The 22,924-nt window shown below is 40.1% G+C and overlaps 1 protein-coding gene across 1 annotated transcript; it reads right to left on the reverse strand.

The window, feature by feature from the left end:
• Positions 1–583: 583 nt before the first annotated feature.
• Positions 584–18,913, reverse strand: LOC131109620 (uncharacterized). Its single transcript, XM_058061815.2, has 13 exons — positions 18,739–18,913; positions 13,328–13,642; positions 12,951–13,244; positions 10,551–10,856; positions 7,436–7,546; positions 7,190–7,351; positions 6,712–6,945; positions 5,386–5,436; positions 3,985–4,239; positions 3,563–3,913; positions 1,250–1,510; positions 860–1,141; positions 584–795 (listed from the first exon to the last, which is right to left on the reverse strand). The coding sequence occupies exons 1-13, from the start codon at positions 18,788–18,790 to the stop codon at positions 767–769; spliced, it is 2,703 nt and encodes a 900-aa protein (XP_057917798.2). The 5' UTR covers positions 18,791–18,913; the 3' UTR covers positions 584–766.
• Positions 18,914–22,924: the final 4,011 nt, after the last annotated feature.

Below are 22,924 nucleotides of genomic sequence, written 5' to 3' on the forward strand. Positions count from 1 at the left end.
TATTTTATATATTTGTATATTTTATTTTTTTTTATATTTATATATTTTATGTTATATATTTATATATTTTATTTTATATGTTTATATATTTTATGTTATATATTTATATATTTTATATATTTTAATTTAATATATTTTACATATATTTTTATATTGAATTAATTTAATATATTACATTTTTTATGTATTTAATATATTTTAATTTAACTGTCAGAATTCAAGAATATGTTTATTATTGTAGTTGTAGTTTGCAGTGGGGCAAAAGTCTATTGTTTTCACCCTCCGACAAACAGGCCAACATGAACTTTAAATTTCAACTATATTATTTATATGTCTTATATTCATTCATATACTGCATATATATGAATTTCCTTTATATTCTTGCTTTGTGTAGCTATCAACATGGTGTTACAAGAGGAACTTAAAACAGCAGACCACATCCTGTTTGCACTGCAGTAATGCCTGTGGTGATGCAGCAAAAATAATAATAATTAAAAAAAAAAACAGAAGTATTACTTAAAATGGGGAACCAAAGAACATTTTCCCTTCTGAAGTAATATTTTATTTAAAAAAATGCTGATTTTGATAGTAATTCACATAAAATGGGCTTTTATTTGTAAAATATATTTGTACAAAAATACAAGCATAAAATATCAACAATAAATAAACCACTAAACTACGAGTCAAACAAAAAAAATCTAATCAGGTCATGATATATTTTCACTGGACAATAATAATAATAGCAGTTCTTGTTGCTGTCACATGTTCACATAGAAGATATTTCTTCAATGGGCTCTGGAAAAGAGACAGTAATAATATTACTTCCACAAGAGTTGTTATGCTTTGTGTGTTGTTTTACCTGTCCAGCTTCTGTAAACAGGAAGTGTGAGTGCAGGGTGTGTGATCTCCACGCACACCCTCAGACGAGCCCTCTCACTTTCCCTGCTGCCCTTCCTCAAATCCACTTTGTTGATACGCAAAGCGCCGGAGTCCCCATCTTCTTCTTCCTCGCTACACTCATCCACATCAGATAACTTTGTGTCTTCGTATTTTTCCATGTTGTTGTTGTTTTCGCTGTCCTCTTTTTCATCAATGTATGCTATCCCGTCGACGTCCGGGTCTGTGATGACTGCTTTTGTTTCTGTAAGTCCAAACAAAATATAATTCAGCCATTATGTACTACCAATTTGTGCCTCAGGAGGAAGTACTCTATTGTGAATAAAAGGTTAATGTGTATGAAAATGATTACTTATTCTCTGTCCGTTCCTCAGTTTGGGACTCCGACTGGGTGCTTGTGTGGACCTCTCGAGGGCGCATACACTTTTGAGCTCCCTCTGTCCATCGTCCCCTATTTCCTCCGTTTCATTGGACACAAGCGGCGAGAGAATGGCGCCGCCCGCCGTCCACTGTAGTTTGACTTTGGGGTGACCCCCTTTTAACAGTAGAGAGAACACGCCCACGCCTTCGCTGCTCCAACACACCGAAATGGAAGAAGGGATGGTGGGAGCAACTGTGAGAGAGGAGAAGTGCAAAGTCCATGACAATCTATGGAAATGTATCGAGTGCATTATGGGCAGGGGGTGGCCGTGCCCCACCCGTTCCACTGCTACAAAGACAAAGCAAAAGCAAACACAGCATTAGCATTATCATCGTGACTCAGGCATTTCGCGTTACACAGTGGAACCTTGGTTAGCGTCATTAATCTGTTCCAAATGTACTCAAACCAAAAAACAATGAGCCAAACATGTTTTAAAACACTTCAAATTGCATATAAATGATGAAGGAAAGTCACTTATACCTTGACTGAAGGCATGATTGTTGACAAATACGACTATGTGACAGCAACAGCTACTTGGACATCACGTTCATGTTTTGTCGTTAATTATTTCTCCCCTTTTTTTCATCAAAAATGATGGCACTTACAATTTTCTTCGGTCGCATTATGAGTTATTTTGCAGCCGCGATCAAAAGAAAAGTAACTGTGTAAAAGTAACGTTCCACTGCTAATACAGAGTTGAGCGATTATGAGATTATTTGTCTATCCTACATATCCAGAAGTACTCAGTAGCGCTTGGGAGTGTGACAGCAAGAGTGGGCATACTTAGAATCTGGAAGATCTAGAAAGCTTTCTGTGCGGGTTATTATGTATAGATGCTCTATAGGAGTCCACGACTGAATAGAAAGCTCAGAAAATGAGCACAATAAGTCCTCTTTAATGATTTCGTTCTGCATTGGGGAAAGGATGCAGTACCACACTACATCCATCAGAGGGCAATGTTCCTGTAATTATACACAGTGAGCACTGCAGTGCAGGGGTGCTTACGTTCATTCATTCATTCATTTTCTACTGCTTTTTTTTTGCAGGGGTGCTTATGTTCATTCATTCATTACCGCTTTTTCCTCACGAGGGTCGCGGGGGTGCTGGAGCCTATCCCAGCTGTCATCGGGCGAGAGGCGGGGTACACCCCGGACTGGTCGCCAGCCAATCACAGGGCACATATAGACAAACAACCATTCACACTCACATTCATACCGATGGACAATTTGGAGTCGCCAATTAACCTAATTAACCTAACCAATTAACCCATGCATGCACGGGGAGAACATGCAAACTCCACACAGCGATGGCCGAGGGTGGAATTGAACCCTGGTCTCCGAGCTGTGAGGTCTGCGCGCTAACCACTCGACCGCCTTGCCGCCCGGCGTGCTTACACTACTTTTAAATTGACCAAGTCCCAAAGATCTACCGCCTACTAAAGACATAGAAAATATATTTATACAGAAAAATATGTGAGTACGGCAGGTTGGAACCAGGGCTTTTCTTCAGAACTTCGAGTAATTATTTAAATACTGTGCCGCTTGTGAGGAAACGGTAGGAGCCAATCACAAGGTATCAGTGCGCTCACAACAATCTTGTCATTATATATAACAGTGTAACAACATAACAGTGTGACTCACGTTGTCACATTACTGACAACACAAAATTCATCACACAGCAACTTAACACTCAGAAATGTGGAATACCTCAGAAATATACAAATATATTAACTCACTAGCAAGATCTCAGTGTATAGACTGGTCATATATCTCATCTCGTTTCATATTATCTACATACTGTATTGTATATAACTCTGGGAAAAACTGTTGATTTTGTTAATACTTGGGTTGTTTATATTGTTTATATTGTTTATTTTTCTATATTGTGTATTTTTGTACTGCTTAACTGATTCTGAGGGACGAATAAAGGCATATATTATATACCAATAACAGGTTTACAATGAAAAAAACTCAACATTTTAAAGTTTTCCGACAAGACATTGCGACTGAGCTGGGATGCTACAATGACGTCAGCCTCCCTCTGGGCATGGTGCTCTCGGCTGTCAGACAGAGGCAGCATTGCAGTGCCATGCATCCATGTTGCTTCAGGCAGTAATGCATTATGGGTAGATGTTAAAATAGCTCCTGTTTGTTACTTTAAACTTGTATTGATATACTACATGTAATGTATATTTCATTGGTACCTTTTGAGGGTCAAGTTGCTAAGCTAAGTTGAGATTCTTACCAATGTCAACATTTCTCCAAAATCTCTCAATGGGTTCATGCAGGGAATGATGCTCCACTCTGCATTTAATTCCTCCTCCTCGTTGTCTTTTCTCCTGGTTGCCGGGGATCCTTAACGTGGCCATGGTCCTGTAGAGCCTGGGTTGAATCTCCACGGAGCCCCACAGCTCTCCTCCGTCCATGACTTCATCCTCACTGTCGTCTTGCTCACCCTCTCTCACCTTCAGCCAGGTGACTGTAATGTTGGCTGGGTAGAAATCTGTGATCTGACACCCAAGGGTCAAAGCCTGGTCAGATGAGATGGAGGTGGAGCCTATGATGATGTCAGACACGCGCGGCTGCTTGATGAAGCCTGTTTGAAATAAAGTGCGGCAGTTTAACAAGTATTATAAAACGCTTCATGTCATCTGTCTCTTGTCTCACCTCTGGTTTCCCGGGTGACCGGCTGCTTGAGGGCAATGTGATGGACGCTGACCCACACTCTGGTGTTTCCTTGTTCTAATTCACTGCGGGGAAGTTTACACTGACTGAAGGCTGAAAAGAAGCCCTCAGAATCGGGTCGAGGGGAGGATGAAGCCTGGGAGGCCACGGGGCTCAGCTCGCCCCCCTGGCAGAACCAGCGAAAAGTGATGACATCTGGGTGGAAATGGGATGCCCGGACTGTCAGGCTGATGATCTCTGGAAAACAAATAACATTATTGAAAATAGTGTTTTATTTTATTTCACTATGTATCTTATTTCATTTATTTGTTGCATTTATTTTATCATTTTATCGTATTTATTTACGGTTGTATGAGTGTGATTAGCAACGTGGCAGAGCTGAAAAAAGATAAACTGCGTATGCTTTCAGATGATGAGTAGGTGGTTTCTACAAGTGTAGCTGTACAAAAATATATATTACGGTCATAACAACAAAATATTTAGTTGGAACTCAGTCTTTTTTTTTCTTTTCTTTCTTTTTCTTTTTTTTTTCTCTTCTCTTTTGTTACATCACAGTTTGAATATCCTTCCCTCACTTTATTGTTTACATATTGTTGTATTGTATGTATTGTTTACATATTGACAGGGAGCATTGATGAGACCTGACATTATATTACATTACCATCACACTGCATGTAGTCAGCCATGGCATGTTTGACATGATAGAGTCAAAAGTTCTCCTCCTATTCCGTACGGAAGTGGTAAGTGTTTTGGCTTCTTATTTTGTATTTCTTTCTCAGTCCATTTAAAAGTCTTTCTTAAGGCTGGTGCTGTCTTTTGTGTCCCTGCAATGATCCCGCAGCTTGCACATGACAAACTCTTTTTCTACGTGACCGTATGGCTGAGCTACAAGGCTGTAAAAAGTCTGTAAAGTCTTTGATTCTTTGATTACATTAGTAATTTGATTAATTTTGTAATCTGATTACTTTATTGAAATATTTTTCTCATTTTTCAAATGTTTCAAATTTTCAAATACTTTCGTTTTTCTCACTTTCCTCATATTTCCAATTTTTTCATTGTTCTCATTTTTTCATTTTTTCAAAATGTTCTCATTTTTCCATTTTTCCTGTTTTTCTTTTTCTATTTTTCAAATTTTTCAAATTTTTCAAATTTTTCAAATTTTTCAAATTTTTCTCATTTTTCTCATTTTCACTGTTTTTGTGGTTGACTCGTTTGTTCCTACATTTTCACCAAAATAAATCAAGCTAGCTAAAACTGTGTGTGAGTTGTTTGCCAAAAAAAATTATTTTTCAGCCTCCCACGCTGAAAGACAAAAAATCCAACAAAAAAAACTAATTAGCCACAGAGAGAGTTGAGAACTAAAAAAATGGAACTCAGTCTTACCTGAGTCATTTGGTGTCTCTGCCAGCTGAATTTCAGATACTTCTGGTGCAGCTGAGGAGAAAATACACAAATACTGTCAAAGAAACAATTTCCAAAAATATATCCAAAACAGTCTACTTTAATTTGTGCCACCCACAGCCGGTCCCCGGACACGCCCACTCTGCTGTGATTGGTCCCACTCAGGTGTACAGCTAACAGCTTGTACCCGGGCATGCCCATATAAGGAGGTCCTGCTCACCGTGATGTATGCCACCCACGGCCCGTCTCCGGACACGCCCACTCTGCTGTGATTGGTCCCACTCAGGTGTACAGCTAACAGCTTGTACCCGGGCATGCCCATATAAGGAGGTCCTGCTCACCGTAATGTATACCACCCACGGCCCGTCCACTCTGCTGTGATTGGTCCCACTCAGGTGTACAGCGAACAGCTTGTACAGCTTGTACACGGGCATGCCCATATAAGGAGGTCCTGCTCACTGTAATGTTTGCCACCCACGGCCCGTCCCCGGACACGCCCACTCCGCTGTGATTGGTCCCACTCAGGTGTACAGCTAACAGCTTGTACCCGGGCATGCCCATATAAGGAGGTCCTGCTCACCGTAATGTATACCACCCACGGCCCGTCCACTCTGCTGTGATTGGTCCCACTCAGGTGTACAGCAAACAGCTTGTACAGCTTGTACCCGGGCATGCCCATATAAGGAGGTCCTGCTCACCGTAATGTATGCCACCCACGGCCCGTCCCCGGACACACCCACTCTACTGTGAATGGTCCCACTCAGGTGTACAGCTAACAGCTTGTACCCGGGCATGCCCATATAAGGAGGTCCTGCTCACCGTAATGTATACCACCCACGGCCCGTCCACTCTGCTGTGATTGGTCCCACTCAGGTGTACAGCGAACAGCTTGTACAGCTTGTACCCGGGCATGCCCATATAAGGAGGTCCTGCTCACTGTAATGTATGCCACCCACGGCCCGTCCCCGGACACGCCCACTCTGCTGTGATTGGTCCCACTCAGGTGTACAGCTAACAGTTTGTACAGCTTGTACCCGGGCATGCCCATATAAGGAGGTCCTGCTCACTGTGATGTCACAGTGAGTCAATGTTAGAAAAAAACTCATCCCACACTTCTTTCAGGGCTCACTTAGAAATGTGCAAACCTAATTATCTGAAACATTTGCATAATTTAACATGAAATTACAACAAAAAACTAAACTATTTCCATATTGTGCCCTGTTCCTGAGCAGAATAGCAAAGTTATTGCTTTTTTAGCCATTGTCCCTCAGTATTCCCACACTAATGAATACAACACGTGCTCCTTACACAGGACTGTAAACCTCTCTGACACTCTCTCCATCACAATCTTGTCTTTGCCGGCGTAGGAAACCTGACACTTAAACACCGCCCCCTTGTGGATGGAAATCTGTGGGATGAAGGTCAGCGAGGCCACAATCTGCTGCTGGGCGCCGCTTCCTGAGGAGTGCAAGGGTCCCTGGGAGTGCAGCTTGTAGTAGCCCATCTCGCCTCTGGAGGGCAGCAGAGGGCCCTTCTCGGACACTAGGGAGGTGAGAGTTAGGCCATAGGGCAGATGGATGGTGGTTAGAGGGTTATAAAGGCAGTTAAAATTTGCTCTGGATGGTCCTACATTTTTTTTTATTGTTAGTGAAATTAAGGTGATAAACAAGAAAGCATGTAGAATATCAGTGCCTGATAATATGCAATACAAAACAGCACGTACAAGACTAATTAAGATAAAACTGTAACCATAAGCTGTTATCTGGCTACTTGTTGAGTTTCATACCTGTGAGGGAGGTGTCGGATATGGGAGTGTCATTTAGGAACCATGTGGTCTGGACTCGGTCCACCCTCCTGCCTTCGATACTCACGCTAACCCTACCCTTTTGACCTACGACTATACGAGGAGGGAGGATGATTCCTGACACCGCCAGAGATTTCTGCTTTTCTGATTGGCGGAAGAAATACAGGCCACTTGGATTAATGCTTTTGATTGCTTATCAAGGCCGTGCATTCTGTATGCATTGCTCACCGTCTCTTCTCCGCCAAGAAAAGCCAAAGCATAACAGAAAGACGAGCACCAGGGAGATGCACATCAGCGCCACAGATGCTTTGGCAGATTTAGTGAGTACCGGTGGTTCATCTGAGGACAAACACAAAGCAAACACAGCATTAGCATGATCATCGTGACTCAGGCGTTTAGCATTACACAGTGGAACCTTGGTTAGCAACATTAATCTGTTCCAAATGTACTCAAACCAAAAAAACAATGAGCCAAACATGTTAAAACACTTCAAATTGCATATAGATGATGAAGAAAAGTCACTTTTACCTTGACTGAAGACATGATTGTTGACAAATACGATTATGTGGCAACAGCAGCATCACATTCATGTTTTGTCATTAATTATTTCTCACCTTTTTTTTCATCAAAAATGATGGCACTTACAATTTTCTTTGGTCGCATTATGAGTTATTTTGCAGCCGCGATCAAAAGAAAAGTAACTGTGTTAGGTAGCAAAGACCTACACCAGGGGTCTCAAACTCAATTTACTTGGGGGCCACTGGAGCTAGGGTCTGGGTGAGACTGGGCCGCATCAGGTTTTCCAAAAAAAACCCCAAAAAAATGCATTTATTAAAAACAAACAAAAAAACAAAACTTCGATTTGGTCCCAATTTTCTACAAGAAAATCTTACTTTTTATTTTTCTACACAAAATGAGATGAAAAATAAATAAACAAATCAAGAATATAGAAAATCAATAAATCAGTAATAAATAAATAAATATAATAATAATAATAAAACGGCAAATAATAAAAACCTAAGAAACCACATATAGTTGGTGGGTAGACAAATTATTTTTTTCAGATTAAAATGAACAAAGCATTATTAGAGCCCTGTAGACATGACAAAACACGACTATAGTCACATTTATACTCTTTTTATTTACAACATATTGCGCAATCGCAGGGTCTTGAGACACATGCTAACTCGCAAACTAGAGAGCTAGCGACCTAAACGGTAGCCTTCAAGTTATTTCCTTTAAACTTAAACAGCCAAAAACTTACCACTTCCACACGGATAGGGAGGATAACTATTAACAGTTATTTAACCTTTAACATAAACATTTAATCAAACATAATAATTTTTTCTGGGTACATGATACCATACAGCATCCATATCAAACTTGCGCGGGCCGGACTAACATTAAACTTTCATATCAAGGCGGGGGCCTCAAACTAGTGTCCTGTGGGCCACATTTGGCAAGCGGGCCGCGTGTTTGAGACACCTGACCTACACGGTCAACTGCTGATGACATCATAGACAGGCGACCCAGCTTACTTCCGGTTTCTATTTTCATGTATTAGCAAGGTAAAAAGGCTGCTAACAAGGACAAATGTTTTAATCATAATAATCATAATAATTCTAGTCATTCATTGTGGGTCGGAGCACTTTAAACATACATAGATTGTTTTGCATTACTGCATACTGCTAAAAGTGTTGTAATGGGTCAGATCACCACAAAAAATATGAATAGGACACTCACAATGTACATAAATACACAATTAAGGATTTATATTATGAACTATGCACGACAAAACATTTAAGAGTATGTGAACATCCCTCCTTGTTTCTTTTAGGTCCTGTTCAGCAGCTTAGTCATACAGTACAGGTGGACAGATTTGCTGCACAACAAGTAAGTTTAGTATACACATCCTTTTGTAGTCGTAATGCTTTGTTACTGTATTTGTAAAACCAGCATACAAGTCACGGTTTAAGAGAGGACAGACAAAGAGAAAGGAATGAAAAGGGTGATATGAGGTAGCAATGATTAACATTTGCTGGGACTGGAGTGGGTGAAACTGGGGGTGTATGTTTTGTAATCAGCTAAACACAAAACCACAAAAAAACACAAGAGGAAACAATAAAAAAAACACATAAATAACCATATTTATAAATATACATATTTTCTGCAACAATTTGTCATAGAGCTGCACGGCGGTCAAGTGGTTAGCACGCAGACCTCACAGCTAGGAGACCTGAGTTCAATTCCACCCTCTGTGTGGAGTTTGCACATATAGGGGGTGCTGGAGCCTATCCCAGCTATCTTCGGGCGAGAGGCGGGGTACACCCTGGACTGGTCGCCAGCCAGCCAATCACAGGGCACATATAGACAAACAACCATTCACACTCACATTCATACCTATGGACAATTTGGAGTCGCTAATTAACCTAGCATGTTTTTGGAATGTGGGAGGAAACCGGAGTACCCGGAGAAAACCCACGCATGCACGGGGAGAATATGCAGACTCTACACAGAGATGGCCGAGGGTGGAATTGAACCCTGGTCTCCTAGCTGTGAGACCTGCACGCTAACCACTTTTTCGCCGTGCTAAACTTAAACATTCATTCATTTTCTACCGCTTATCCTCACGAGGGTCGCCGGGGGTGCTGGAGCCTATCCCAGCTGTCTTTGGGCGAGAGGTGAGGTACACCCTGGACTGGTGGCCAGCCAATCACAGGGCACATATAGACAAACAACCATTCACACTCACATTCATACCTATGGACAATTTGGAGTCACCAATTAACCTAGCATGTTTTTGGAATGTGGGAGGAAACCGGAGTACCCGGAGAAAACCCACGCATGCACGGGGAGAACATGCAAACTCCACACAGAGATGGCCGAGGGTGGAATTGAACCCTGGTCTCCTAGCTGTGAGACCTCCACGCTAACCACTCTTTTGCCGTGCTAAACTTAAACATTCATTCATTTTCTACTGCTTATCCTCACGAGGTTCACGGGGGGTGCTGGAGCCTATCCCAGCTATCTTCTGGAGAGAGGCGGGGTACACCCTGGACTGGTGGCCAGCCAATCACAGGGCACATATAGACAAACAACCATTCACACTCACATTCATACCTATGGACAATTTGGAGGCGCCAATTAACCTAGCATGTTTTTGGAATGTGGGAGGAAACCGGAGTACCCGGAGAAAACCCACGCATGCACGGGGAGAACATGCAAACTCCACACAGAGATGGTGGAATTGAACCCAGGTCTCCCAGCAGTGAGGTCTGCGCGCTAACCACTCGACCGCCGTGCAGCCCCATTTCATGACATGAAATCAAAATAAAAATATAACCTTGAGGATCCAGTTCTTCCAGGTTTCCCGAAGCCTGGACCGGATGCAGAACTCCAGGCTGGTTGACAGCACACTGCACCTCTCCGCTTTTCCACCTCTGCTCAGGGCCCAACGTGAAGTAGTGCCTGCTTCTGAAGGTCCCATCTGGGTTCTGCTCATTGCCGGGTGAAGTGGGGAGAATGGAGCCATTTTGCAGCCAGGATACAGACATCTCCTCCGGGTAGAAGCTTTCCACATCGCAGTAGAGGGTGACGGGACTGTTGCTGGAAGGCGAGGGGATGGCAGACAGTCTGACAGTAGGGAGGTCTGATGGGGCAAAAGTGAAAGTCATCATTAATCAGTTGTTGTACAGTTGTTACTCGCAATATCATGCAATCACACTATATCAATCGTTCCGTTGCTATAATCACGCCTTTCCAGAAATTAATTAATTGATTAATACAGTTAATTAATGTGCAGTAATGACACAAAACATTGAGACATTGCTTTACATTACTTTACCTTAACACTGCATGAAGTCAGCCATGTTTTTTCTGACATGATAGAGTTAAAAAGAATGTTCTCCTCCAATCCCATGTGGAAGTGGTAAGTTTTGGACTTCCAAGTTTAGAAGAAACAAATTTGAGGCTAACTGGTTAGCCTGCTAGCATAAGAGTTGCAATGTGGTGTAAACAAATGATAATATGAATGTAAAGGTGATTGTAGGCATATTATTTCATGGTTACAGCGCTGTAATAATGTTAAAAACATTTTTGGAAAGTCATAAACAGGTTTTAAATACAAAAATAAAAAATGTATTAACAATGAATCCTATATTTTAGTAATTAATTTAATGCCGTCAGGTCTGGAACCAATTAACCGCTCTAAACAAGGGAAGGCTGTAACGTCTTTTAGTGATGTGATAACGATGTTTGGAGTTCCGATGTTTGTGAATGCACCTTGCATGAGTGTGTCTCGTCGGCCAGAGATACACATATGATCATGGAACTGCTGTTCCAGTAGTTCGATTGGTTAGCGCTCAGGCCTCACAGCTAGGAGAGTTCAATTCCACCCTCGGGCATCTCTGTGGGGAGTTTGCATGTTTTTTCTCCGGGTATTCCGGTTTCATGCTAGGTTAAGTGCCGACTCCAAATTGTCCATAGGTATGAATGTGAGTGTGAATGGTTGTTTGTCTATATGTGCCCTGTGATTGGCTGGCCACCAGTCCAGGGCCCCAGCTGGGATAGGCTCCAGCACCCCCGCGACCCTCGTGAGGATAAGCGGTAGAAAATGAATGAATGAATGATGTGTAAGATGTCCATATATTGTCCAACCTCTAGTCCAGGGGTCTCAAACACGCGGCCCGCGGGCCAAATGTGGCCCGCAGGACACTAGTTTGAGGCCCCAACCGTGATATGAAAGTTTAATGTTATGTTGGTATCATGTACCCAGAAAAAATTATTACTTTTGATTAATGTTCATGTTAAAGGTTAAATAACTGTTAATAGTTATCCTCCCTATCCGTGTGGAAGTGGTAAGTTTTTGGCTATTTGAGTTTAAAGGAAATAACTTGAAGGCTACCGTTTAGGTCACTAGCTCTCTAGTTTGCGAGTTAGCATGTGTCTCAAGACCCTGCAGTTGCGCAATATGTTGTAAATAAAAAGAGTATAAATGTGACTATAGTCGTGTTTTGTCATGTCTACAGGGCTCTAATAATGCTTTGTTCATTTTAATCAGAAAAAAATAATTTGTCTACCCACCAACTATATGTGGTTTCTTAAGTTTTTATTATTTGCCGTTTTATTATTATTGTTATATTTATTTATTTATTACTGATTTATTGATTTTCTTTATTCTTGATTTGTTTATTTATTTTTCATCTTACTTTGTGTAGAAAAATCAAAAGTAAGATATTTGAGAACAGTGGAATGTTTTATCTGAGCTTTTATTGTAGAAAATCGGAACCAAAGCAAAGTTTATTCATTTTTCTGTTTTTAATAAATGCGTTTTTTTTTTTTTTTTTTGAAAACCTGATGCGGCCCAGTCTCACCCACACCCTAGCTCCAGTGGCCCCCAGGTAAATTGAGGTTTGAGAACCCTGGTCTAGAGACAGTGCCACTGAGAAAAAGACAGGAAGCAGAACTGGAGGTAGCAGAGATGAGGATGCTGAGGTTCTCATTGGGAGTGACCAGGATGGATAGGATCAGGAAGGACCATAGCCTGGCATACTACATCCTGTAGTACTAAGTCACATAACATGACTGATATCACGTCACATGCATAGAAATGACTAATATTCACTTTGTATGGACTTATTTCAGGTCCAAAATACGAAAGAAAGGTTTGGAATTGAGGTAAATTGAGTTTGAGACCCCTGGTCTAGAGACAGTGCCACTGAGAAAAAGACTAGTCTATACTCACATGTGATGTTGAGTTGAAATTTCAGCTCTTGCGTGGTGCCATTGTGGTTCACTTTGCAGCCAAAGGTTGCATTTTGGTCCCCTCGAGATGGGTAGAAAGTAAGGTTGCCAGAAGCTCTGTAGTAGCCATCAGGGGTCTTTTCACCTTCAATCTGGTAGGGAGACTGAATATCTTGGCCGTCCTTGGTCCAGCTGAAAGACACAGGTGGAGGGTAGAAGGCATCTGCTTGGCATTCAAGCTGGCTCTCTGTCTCCAACACCACCCATTGCTGTGGTACTGAGAGAGACGGGGGAGCTGAGGAGGAGGGACACACACAGGGAGAGCGTTGTATTTTGGCTTTCAGGTGGCAAATTCAGTGAAAACCTGCATCAACATACCGATGATGCTGAGTGTAACCGTGCTGGAGTGCAGCATTGTGGAGTTGTAGTGGACTGTGCATTCATACAGTCCTTGCAGGCTCAGACCCACACTGAGGACCGTCAAGGAAAAGTCTCCATTGAGGAAATGGCCTGTGGTCCAAAAGAAGCCATCCTTTATCTGTGGGGTTGCATTCTTGAACAAGGCCACATCCGAGCCGTTGCTGACCCAGCTGACTTGGAAGAGAGCCTCATCCAGCTTGTCCAGTTTTAGGGCCACATTGCAGGGCAGGCTGGTGTTTGTATTCGGTCTGGCTTGGATATCTGTGGAGGACGCTGGAGACAGACAAAGAACATGTGAGGAGCGATGTCCTAGGTTACATTTGCGGTGCCCCCCCCCCGTCCCCCATGGGTTGTGCTTGAAAGACATGTTAGCATACATGTAATGCAGATACCCTCCAAATGTTATAACCATTAAGCAAATGGGTAGTGACTTATACGCAATTTGTTGCTAAGTCCCAAAGATATTTTGTTTGATGGTGACCATGTTCTTCAACTAATATTGTTCAAATTTTGGTTATGGTTTTATTTCATTCGAACATGCATCAGATTACAATTGAGTGCATCACATAATCAGTTCACAGTTCCACATGTCCAAAAGGAGTAGGAAGAAGCAAAGCTTATTAAATCCTACCCGCCCATCTGGTACTTTTACAATCAGTAACTGTTACATTTGTTCACTTCCTGCTTTCCTAATATAGTTTGGGGTTTTTTTGTTATTTTGTATACACAGCTTTTCACTTCCTGCTTTCCATAATACAGTTTAAGGTTTTTTTTGTAATCTTTTGTCCCTTACCAAAGTACGAGGTGATACAACCATCCAATGACATAATGGTACCATAGTAACTGTCAATATCGTGATATATATATATGTATATATATATGTATATATATATATACGTATATATGGTACTTTTACAATCAGTAACTGTTACATTTGTTCACCTCCTGCTTTCCTAAAATAATTTAATAAAAAATAAACAATTTAATAAAAAAAAAATTTAATTAAACATTTAAAAAAAATGTAAATTAAATTAAATTAAATTTAATTTAATTTTTGTCACGTACCGAAGTACAAGGTGATATGACCATACAATGATACAATTTTACATTTACATTTACAGTTACATTTGTTCACTTCCCGCTTTCCATAATACAGTTTAAGGTTTTTTTTTTTATTTTGTAATTTTTTGTCCCGTACGAGGTGATACAACCATCCAATGACATAATGAGTACCATAGTAACTGTCAATATAGTGATATATATATATATATATGGTACTTTTACAATCAGTAACTTACATTTGTTCACTTCCTGCTTTCCTAATTTAATTTAATTTAATTTAATTTAATTTAATTTAATTTAATTTAATTTAATTTAATTTAATTTAATTTAATTTAATTTAATTTAATTTAATTTAATTTAATTTAATTTAATTTAATTTAATTTAATTTAATTTAAAAAAAGTAGGAGGTGATATGAGCATCCAATGCCATAATGGGTACCATAGTAAGTGTCAATATAGTGATATATATATAGCACATCATGACTGGTTCAACACTCTTCATCCTTGTATTTAGCAAACATCAACTGCTTGTATTGTTTCTTGAATTGGCTCATCGTTGTGCATTGTTTGAGGGTCTTACTCAATCCAATTTTACACGTGTGTGCTTGCCCATCCCCTAAAGGTGTGTAGTAAATTTTGTGGTAACTCGAATAACCAGCTCCAAAGTCACGAAAGACTTAAAGCTGGTATTATTTGCAGATGATACCACTGCTTTTTGTTCTGGAGGGAATACAGACAAAATCATTAGAAAGGTCAGAGAAGAAATGGTCACACCAAAAAGATGGTTTGATGATAATAGATTGTCCTTGAACATTAAGTAAAACGAAAATAATGCTGTTTGGTAACAGCAGCAAGGACACACACCAGCAAATACAAATAGACGGTGTAGACATTGAAAGGGTGAAGGAAAATACATTTCTGGGGATCACAATAGATGAAAATATGAGCTGGAAACCTCATATTACAAATATACAACATAAGGTGGTCAGAAATATTTCAATATTGAACAAAGCAAAATTTGTTCTCAATCAGAAATCACTCCACACTCTTTATTGCTCTCTGGTTGCTCTCACCTCATACTTCAGTACGTGACAAAAAAACAAAACAAAAACAACTTAAATTATATTAGGAAAGCAGGAAGTGAACAAATGTTATTTCACTGTATGGTCATATCACCTCATACTTCCATACATGATAAATAAATAAATAAATAAAATTAAAAAATACATTAAATCTAAACTAAGATCTAAACTAAAGATTTTTTTAGATCTAAACTAAATCTTAAACTATATCAGGAAAGCAGGAAGTGAACAAATGTAACAGTTACTGATTGTAAAAGTACCAGATGGAGGGGTAGGATTTAATAAGCTTTGCTTCTTCCTACTCCTTTTGGTCATATGGAACTGTGAACTGATTATGGGATGCATTCAATTGTAATCTGATGCATGTTCAAATTAAATAAAACCATTACCATTACCATTACCATTACCATTACCATTACCATTACCATTACCATTACCATTACCATTACCATTACCATTACCATTACCATTACCATTACCATTACCATTACCATTGCCATTACCATTACCAAAGTGGGACTTTAGAGTGCACTGAGCTTTGTGAGAGCTGTGCGTACACAACTGCTCTTTCACAGTGTCAATCAAAACCGAGCATCATTATATAGGATTTGTTGACCTGTCTTCTGTGTTAAATATAAAACAGGGGGCTGCACTGTGGATGAGTGGTTAGCATGTTGGCCACACAGCCAGGAGATTGGGAAGACCAAACCTAACCAAGCTAGGTTACCATAGGTATGAATGTGAGTGTGAATGCTTGTTTGTCTATATGTGCACTGTGATTGGCTTGGTACGCCTTAAGTCAGCTGGGGTAGGCTCCAGCACACCCCCAGCAACCATAACGACATATGAATGGATATTACATAGTGCAAGTGTGCCTAATACAATATGAATGTGTACATGTACAGCAAAGGCGTGTGCTATTTAATCTAACACGTCCCAAACCTGAATGCCTGCATTTCATCATTTCTTTGAATTCCAATTTCTTTCTTTTCAACAGCTTATAAGTCACTAATAAGCACCCTTGAGTGAATAAAAAGTCATTTACTCTGCCAGGCAATGAGCTTAATTAGTAACTAGCACAAAGGAATACCTGCAGGAAGTGGAAAAGTCCGGTGGAAAAGTCATGTGGCAGGTAAACACGCCAGGGCAAATGTTCTTTGAAGCATTTCATAGGCATGTGTTTGACATGGGTAATTATCCATGTTCACCACAAACATGGGTAATTATCCATGTTCACCACAAACATGGGTAATTATCCATGTTCACCACAAACATGGGTAATTATCTATGTTCACCACAAACATGTAATGTGTGAACCCGCTTGATGATTTCCTGGTTAAGTGGAATGTGCATGATGATGAATTTAAAGCTGTCACATTGAATCATTACACTGTTACTGAACTGTCAGCTTGTATCAAAACAGATATTTCTATTATTGATTATTGATCTGTTGTTGATTAATTCAATCATCTGTGCTAATGACGTAGCGATGGATACTTGATACTTTGCAGGAAATTGCCACATGTGCAAATAGTACTTACTTAAAAATGTACTTAAGTCAGATATGAGAGGAAAACTTACTAGTTACTTTTAAGGGAAGGGGGGGCATCAACTTTATAGTTTAAAGGGCAACAATAAAGTGAATATGAATGAATAATGAATCTACACCCCTTCAAATCCAGACTGCCACACTATATATATATATGTATATATATATATACTATATACATATAAATATATACACAGTAGACATCACAATAAACAATATAACCTTATTAACATTGCATGGTACAGGCATAAAGTAGAACCCCAGATGAAACATGTACTAGCACAATACACAGATAATATAAAAGCAATCTTCACTTGCTAAATGTACTGCAAAAAAGGCCAGTAAGGATAATTCATAATGCCGCCTACAGAGAACATACTAACTCCTTATTTCTAAAATGACAAATACTTCAACTTGCTGATATAGTTCATCTTCAAACAGCTAAAATAATGCATAAGGCTAAAAATAACCAATTAGCTAAAAATGTCATCCAATACTTCTCTACAAGAGAGGAGAAATATGATCTCAGGGAAGAAGTACATTTGAAACACTTCTATGCTAGGACTACGTTAAAAAGCCATAGCATTTCAGTATGTGGAATCAAACTATGGAATGGATTGAGTAAGAATCCCTCAAACAATGCACAACGATGAGCCAATTCAAGAAACAATACAAGCAGTTGATGTTTGCTAAATACAAGGATGAAGAGTCTTGAACCAGTCATGATGTGCTATATATATATCACTATATTGACACTTACTATGGTACCCATTATGGCATTGGATGGTCATATCAAAATTAAACAAAAATTAAATTAAAAAATAAAAAAACAAAAAAACTTAAATTATATTAGGAAAGCAGGAAGTGAACAAATGTTATGTGATTGTATGGTCATATCACCTCGTACTTCCGTATGTGATAAATAAATAAATAAATAAATAAAATTTAAAAAATACATTAAAAAATCTTAAACTATATTAGGAAAGCAGGAAGTGAACAAATGTTATGTCATTGTATGGTCATATCACCTCGTACTTCCGTATGTGATAAATAAATAAATAAATAAAATTTAAAAAATACATTAAAAAATCTTAAACTATACTAGGAAAGCAGGAAGTGAACAAATGTTATGTCATTGTATGGTCATATCACCTCGTACTTTTGTACGTGATAAATAAATAAATAAATAAAAATTAAAAAATACATGAAAAAAATCTTAAACTATATTAGGAAAGCAGGAAGTGAACAAATGTAACAGTTGCTGATTGTAAAAGTACCAGATGGAGGGGTAGGATTTAATAAGCTTTGCTTCTTCCTACTCCTTTTGGACATGTGGAACTGTGAACTGATTATGTGATGCATTCAATTGTAATCTGATGCATGTTCAAATGAAATGAAACCATTACCATTACCATAAACTGCCAACAAGCTAAGAGCCATCACATGATAAATGCAAACCTGTAACCTATACATAGTGCCAAATGAAGTATCATCAGGCCATCCATACAACAAGTATTACTCTCAGCCTTTATCACCATGATATCAACACAATAGCAATTGAATCATAATTAAATAGGTGTTGAATATTACCTGGTCACTTCCATAATTACTTGAAGAAAACAGCAATGCAGGATTCAAAGTGTGAGAGGCCCAAGCGCGATGACACAATACTCACCATTGTTTATGATGTGCAGCAAGAACACATAGACGAGGACTTTAAACGGCATGGCTTGTCTGGAGACCAGCTTCTTATCATCAGGCCCTCTTTGCTGTCTTATATAGAGCCATTAGGTGACAGGGGGCGGGATTGACCTGCCATCAGGAAAATAAGACATATTATCCGGTGGGCACTAAAATATGTGTATGTGTATATGATATGTGTACGTCCACTAAAATGAATACAAAAAAAAAGTGTTTCCCCCAGGGGAGTGATACAGTGCAAAGAAAGGAGGGAGATGTGCAGGGACACAAGTGCAGAAAGCGCTCACTTAAAATTCACAATGGCGCCCGGCCAAGGTTTTGGGGCTACTTTACATTGGTGCCTTGTTGCCATGAACTAAATCCCGCTGAGTTTATGTGGGCAAACACTCTAGCGAGACTGCAGCTGCTTTGTATCCAAGCAAAGACAGCATTGATTTGATTTCTTTATCGTTGCAAATTATACAATAAAACTTTTGTTCTAGCGATCCTCCTTGTAGGAGCATTTTAATACATATGTGAGGGTAAGGGTAATAAAACAGTCCATCATTGCCCCGAGTCATTGTTTTGGTCAAGTTATGTTTCCTGCAGTCTGTCCACAGCTCTGGGGAAAAGCTGACTTCCCCCAGTTCTTAGTCTCCCTGAGGGGAGGGTGTTTTTCGATGGATGTGTAGCTAATGTGCTACACAGTATGCCAGGATGCTCTCAATTGTGCTTTGTTAGAAGCTGGTCAAAAGTTTTGGGGAACCATTTTTCTGCACGGTGGACAAGTGGTTAGCGCGCAGCCCTCACAGCTCGGAGACCCGAGTTCAATTCCACCCTTGGAATTTGCATGTACTCCCATGGGTACTCCGGTTTCCTCCCAAAAACATGCTAGGTTAATTGGTGACTCCAAATTGTCCATAGGTATGAATGTGAGTGTGAATGGTTGTTTGTCTATATGTGCCCTGTGATTGGCTGGCTGGCCACCAGTCCAGGGTGTACCCCGCCTCTCGCCTGAAGATAGCTGGGATAGGCTCCAGCACCCCTGGTGACCCTTGTGAGGTTAAGCGGTAGAAAATGAATGAATGTTTAAGTTTAGCACGGCAAAAAAGTGGTTAGCGTGGAGGTCTCACAGCTAGGAGACCAGGGTTCAATTCCACCCTCAGCCATCTCTGTGTAGAGTTTGCATGTTCTCCCCGTGTATGCATGGGTTTTCTCCGGGTACTCAGATTTCCTCCCACATTCCAAAAACATGCTAGGTTAATTGGCGACTCCAAATTGTCCATAGGTATGAATGTGAGTGTGAATGGTTGTTTGTCTATATGTGCCCTGTGATTGGCTGGCCACCAGTCCAGGGTGTACCCCGCCTCTCGCCTGAAGACAGCTGGGATAGGCTCCAGCACCCCCCGCGACCCTCGTGAGGATAAGCGGTAGAAAATGAATTAATGTTTAAGTTTAACACGGCGTAAAAAGTGGTTAGCGTGGAGGTCTCACAGCTAGGAGACAAGGGTTCAATTCCAGCTAAAGTGCCACACAGTATGCCAGGATGCTTTCAATTGTGCTTTGGTAGAAGCTGGTCAAATGTTTTGGGGAACCATTTTCCAAAAAGGGCTGCACGGCAGTCGAGTGGTTAGCACGCAGGCCTCACAGCTAGGAGACCAGGGTTCAATTCCACATTCGGCCATCTCTGTGTGGAGTTTGCATGTTCTCCCCGTGCATGCGTGGGTTTTTTCCGGGTACTCCGGTTTCTTCCCACATTCCAAAAACATGCTAGGTTAATTAGCGACTCCAAATTGTCCATAGGTATGAATGTGAGTGTGAATGGTTGTTTGTCTATATGTGCCCTGTGATTGGCTAGCGACCAGTCCAGCGTGTACTCAGTCTCTTGCCCAAAGTCAGCTGTGATAGGCTCCAGCATATCCACGACCCTAGTGAGGATAAGCGGCATAGAAAACAGATGGATGGATGGAATAAAATCCATAAAAAATGGCGTAATTATCAAAGCAAAACAAGCAGTAATACAGGAAATGCATTAATTTAGCCTCAAAAGGAAGTACTTTTACTACTACTACTACTACTTTTACTGGTGTTTAAGGAATTTCAGTAAGCATCCTTAGCGATTAGGGTCTGGACCTCTTCTGTGAATTTTTTTTCCAGACTTTTGCATTGGGAATAATGGGATTTTTTTTGACCTGCTGTCCGTGAGCCATTTGGTCAATTACCTGTTCAATTTATGACTTAAATAACAGTACTATTGACACATTTAAGCTTGTGTCTGTGTGCAGTTTGCTTTTTCTTGCTTACTTTGCTTTGAAGGCGCACACCTCGGAGGAGTTTCAAGTGGCACTTGTGCTTTCGTTTGTGTTTGTTATTTGTGCTCACACGTGACAAATGTGTGTTTTGTTTTCTCGTTCTCCTTCTGACGCTGTCGTGACAAATGTGTGTTTTGTTCTCTTCTTCTGACACCCTCGTCCCTTTCATCAGACCTGATGATTGATAGCAAGATCAACACACCGAGACGTTAATGCCCAGCAACTGATAAACTCCATTTTCAATCTTGTCAAGATGATGGTGATGAGTGCTGGGTATTTACATATTGTCAACACTTAAAATAAAAACATTCCATGACTTTTACTCTTGAATACCTTTCCCCTCAACATTCCATTACTTTACCACTGAAAGGCAACTGTGTCCAAAGTTTGTCTGCAGCCTGGTTTGTAATTCCCACAAAATATTCTACAATTAAACACAAAAAATGGAGATGGACCAAAATACCTCCCAAAATGTCCGACGATCTGTAAACATGTACAAAGCGAGTAATTCACTTGCATATGTGGCTAGAAATTAGACTGTGAAGTAGAAAAAATAAAAGGCAGCACTTGTCAGAGTACATTTTCCAAACCTTTCTTTTGCATTTTGGTCCTGAAATAAATCCATATAAAGTGAATATTAGTCATTTCTATGCATGTGACGTGATATCAGTCATGTTATGTGACTTAGTACTACAGGATGTAGTATGCCAGGCTATGGTCCTTCCTGATCCTATCCATCCTGGTCACTCCCAATGAGAACCTCAGCATCCTCATCTCTGCTACCTCCAGTTCTGCTTCCTGTCTTTTTCTCAGTGGCACTGTCTCTAGACCAGGGGTCTCAAACTCAATTTACCTGGGGGCCACTGGAGCTAGGGTGTGGGTGAGACTGGGCCGCATCAGGTTTCCCCCCCCCCAAAAAAGCGCATTTATTAGAAACAGAAAAATGAATAAACTTTGCTTTGGTTCTGATTTTCTACAAGAAAAGCTCTGATAAAACATTCCACTGTTCTCAAATATCTTACTTTTTATTTTTCTACACAAAATAAGATGAAAAATAAATAAACAAATCAAGAATAAAGAAAATCAATAAATCAGTAACAAATAAATAAATATAATAATAATAATAAAACGGCAAATAATAAAAACTTAAGAAACCACATATAGTTGGTGGGTAGACAAATGATTTTTTTCAGATTAAAATGAACAAAGCATTATTAGAGCCCTGTAGACATGACAAAACACGACTACAGTCACATTTATACTCTTTTTATTTACAACATATTGCGCAACTGCAGGGTCTTGAGACACATGCCAACTCGCAAACTAGAGAGCTAGCGACCTAAACGGTAGCCTTCAAGTTGTTTCCTTTAAACTTAAATAGCCAAAAACTTACCACTTCCACACGGATAGGGAGGATAATTATTAACAGTTATTTAACCTTTAACATGAACATTAATCAAACGTAATAATTTTTTCTGGGTACATGATACCATACAGCATCCATATCAAACTTGCGCGGGCTGCACTAACATTAAACTTTCATATCAAGGCGGGGGCCTAAACTAGTGTCCTGCGGGCCACATTTGGCCCGCGGACCGTGTGTTTGAGACCCCTGGACTAGAGGTTGGACAATTTATGGACATCTTACACATCATTCATTCATTCATTTTGTACCGCTTATCCTCACGAGGGTCGCAGGGGTGCTGGAGCCTATCCCAGCTGGGGCCCTGGACTGGTGGCCAGCCAATCACAGGGCACATATAGACAAACAACCATTCACACTCACATTCATACCTATGGACAATTTGGAGTAACCAATTAACCTAGCATCTACTTTCATATCAAGGTGGGGGCCTCAAACTAGTGTCC

The sequence above is a fragment of the Doryrhamphus excisus genome, unplaced genomic scaffold (assembly GCF_037039965.1).
Source record: "Doryrhamphus excisus strain RoL-2023G ecotype Guam unplaced genomic scaffold, RoL_Dexc_Guam_v1.1 HiC_scaffold_24, whole genome shotgun sequence".
Taxonomy (NCBI): Eukaryota; Metazoa; Chordata; class Actinopteri; order Syngnathiformes; family Syngnathidae; genus Doryrhamphus; species Doryrhamphus excisus.

Excerpts from the sequence above, each read along its gene's own strand:
- LOC131109620 (XM_058061815.2), bottom strand. The coding sequence starts at position 18,790 with ATGCCGTTTAAAGTCCTCGTCTATGTGTTCTTGCTGCACATCATAAAC. Across the intron at positions 1,142-1,249 it reads GAGGAACGGACAGAGAATAA|AAACAAAAGCAGTCATCACA; the intron begins GTAATCATTTTC and ends TTGGACTTACAG. Across the intron at positions 796-859 it reads TGTTTACAGAAGCTGGACAG|AGCCCATTGAAGAAATATCT; the intron begins GTAAAACAACAC and ends TCTCTTTTCCAG.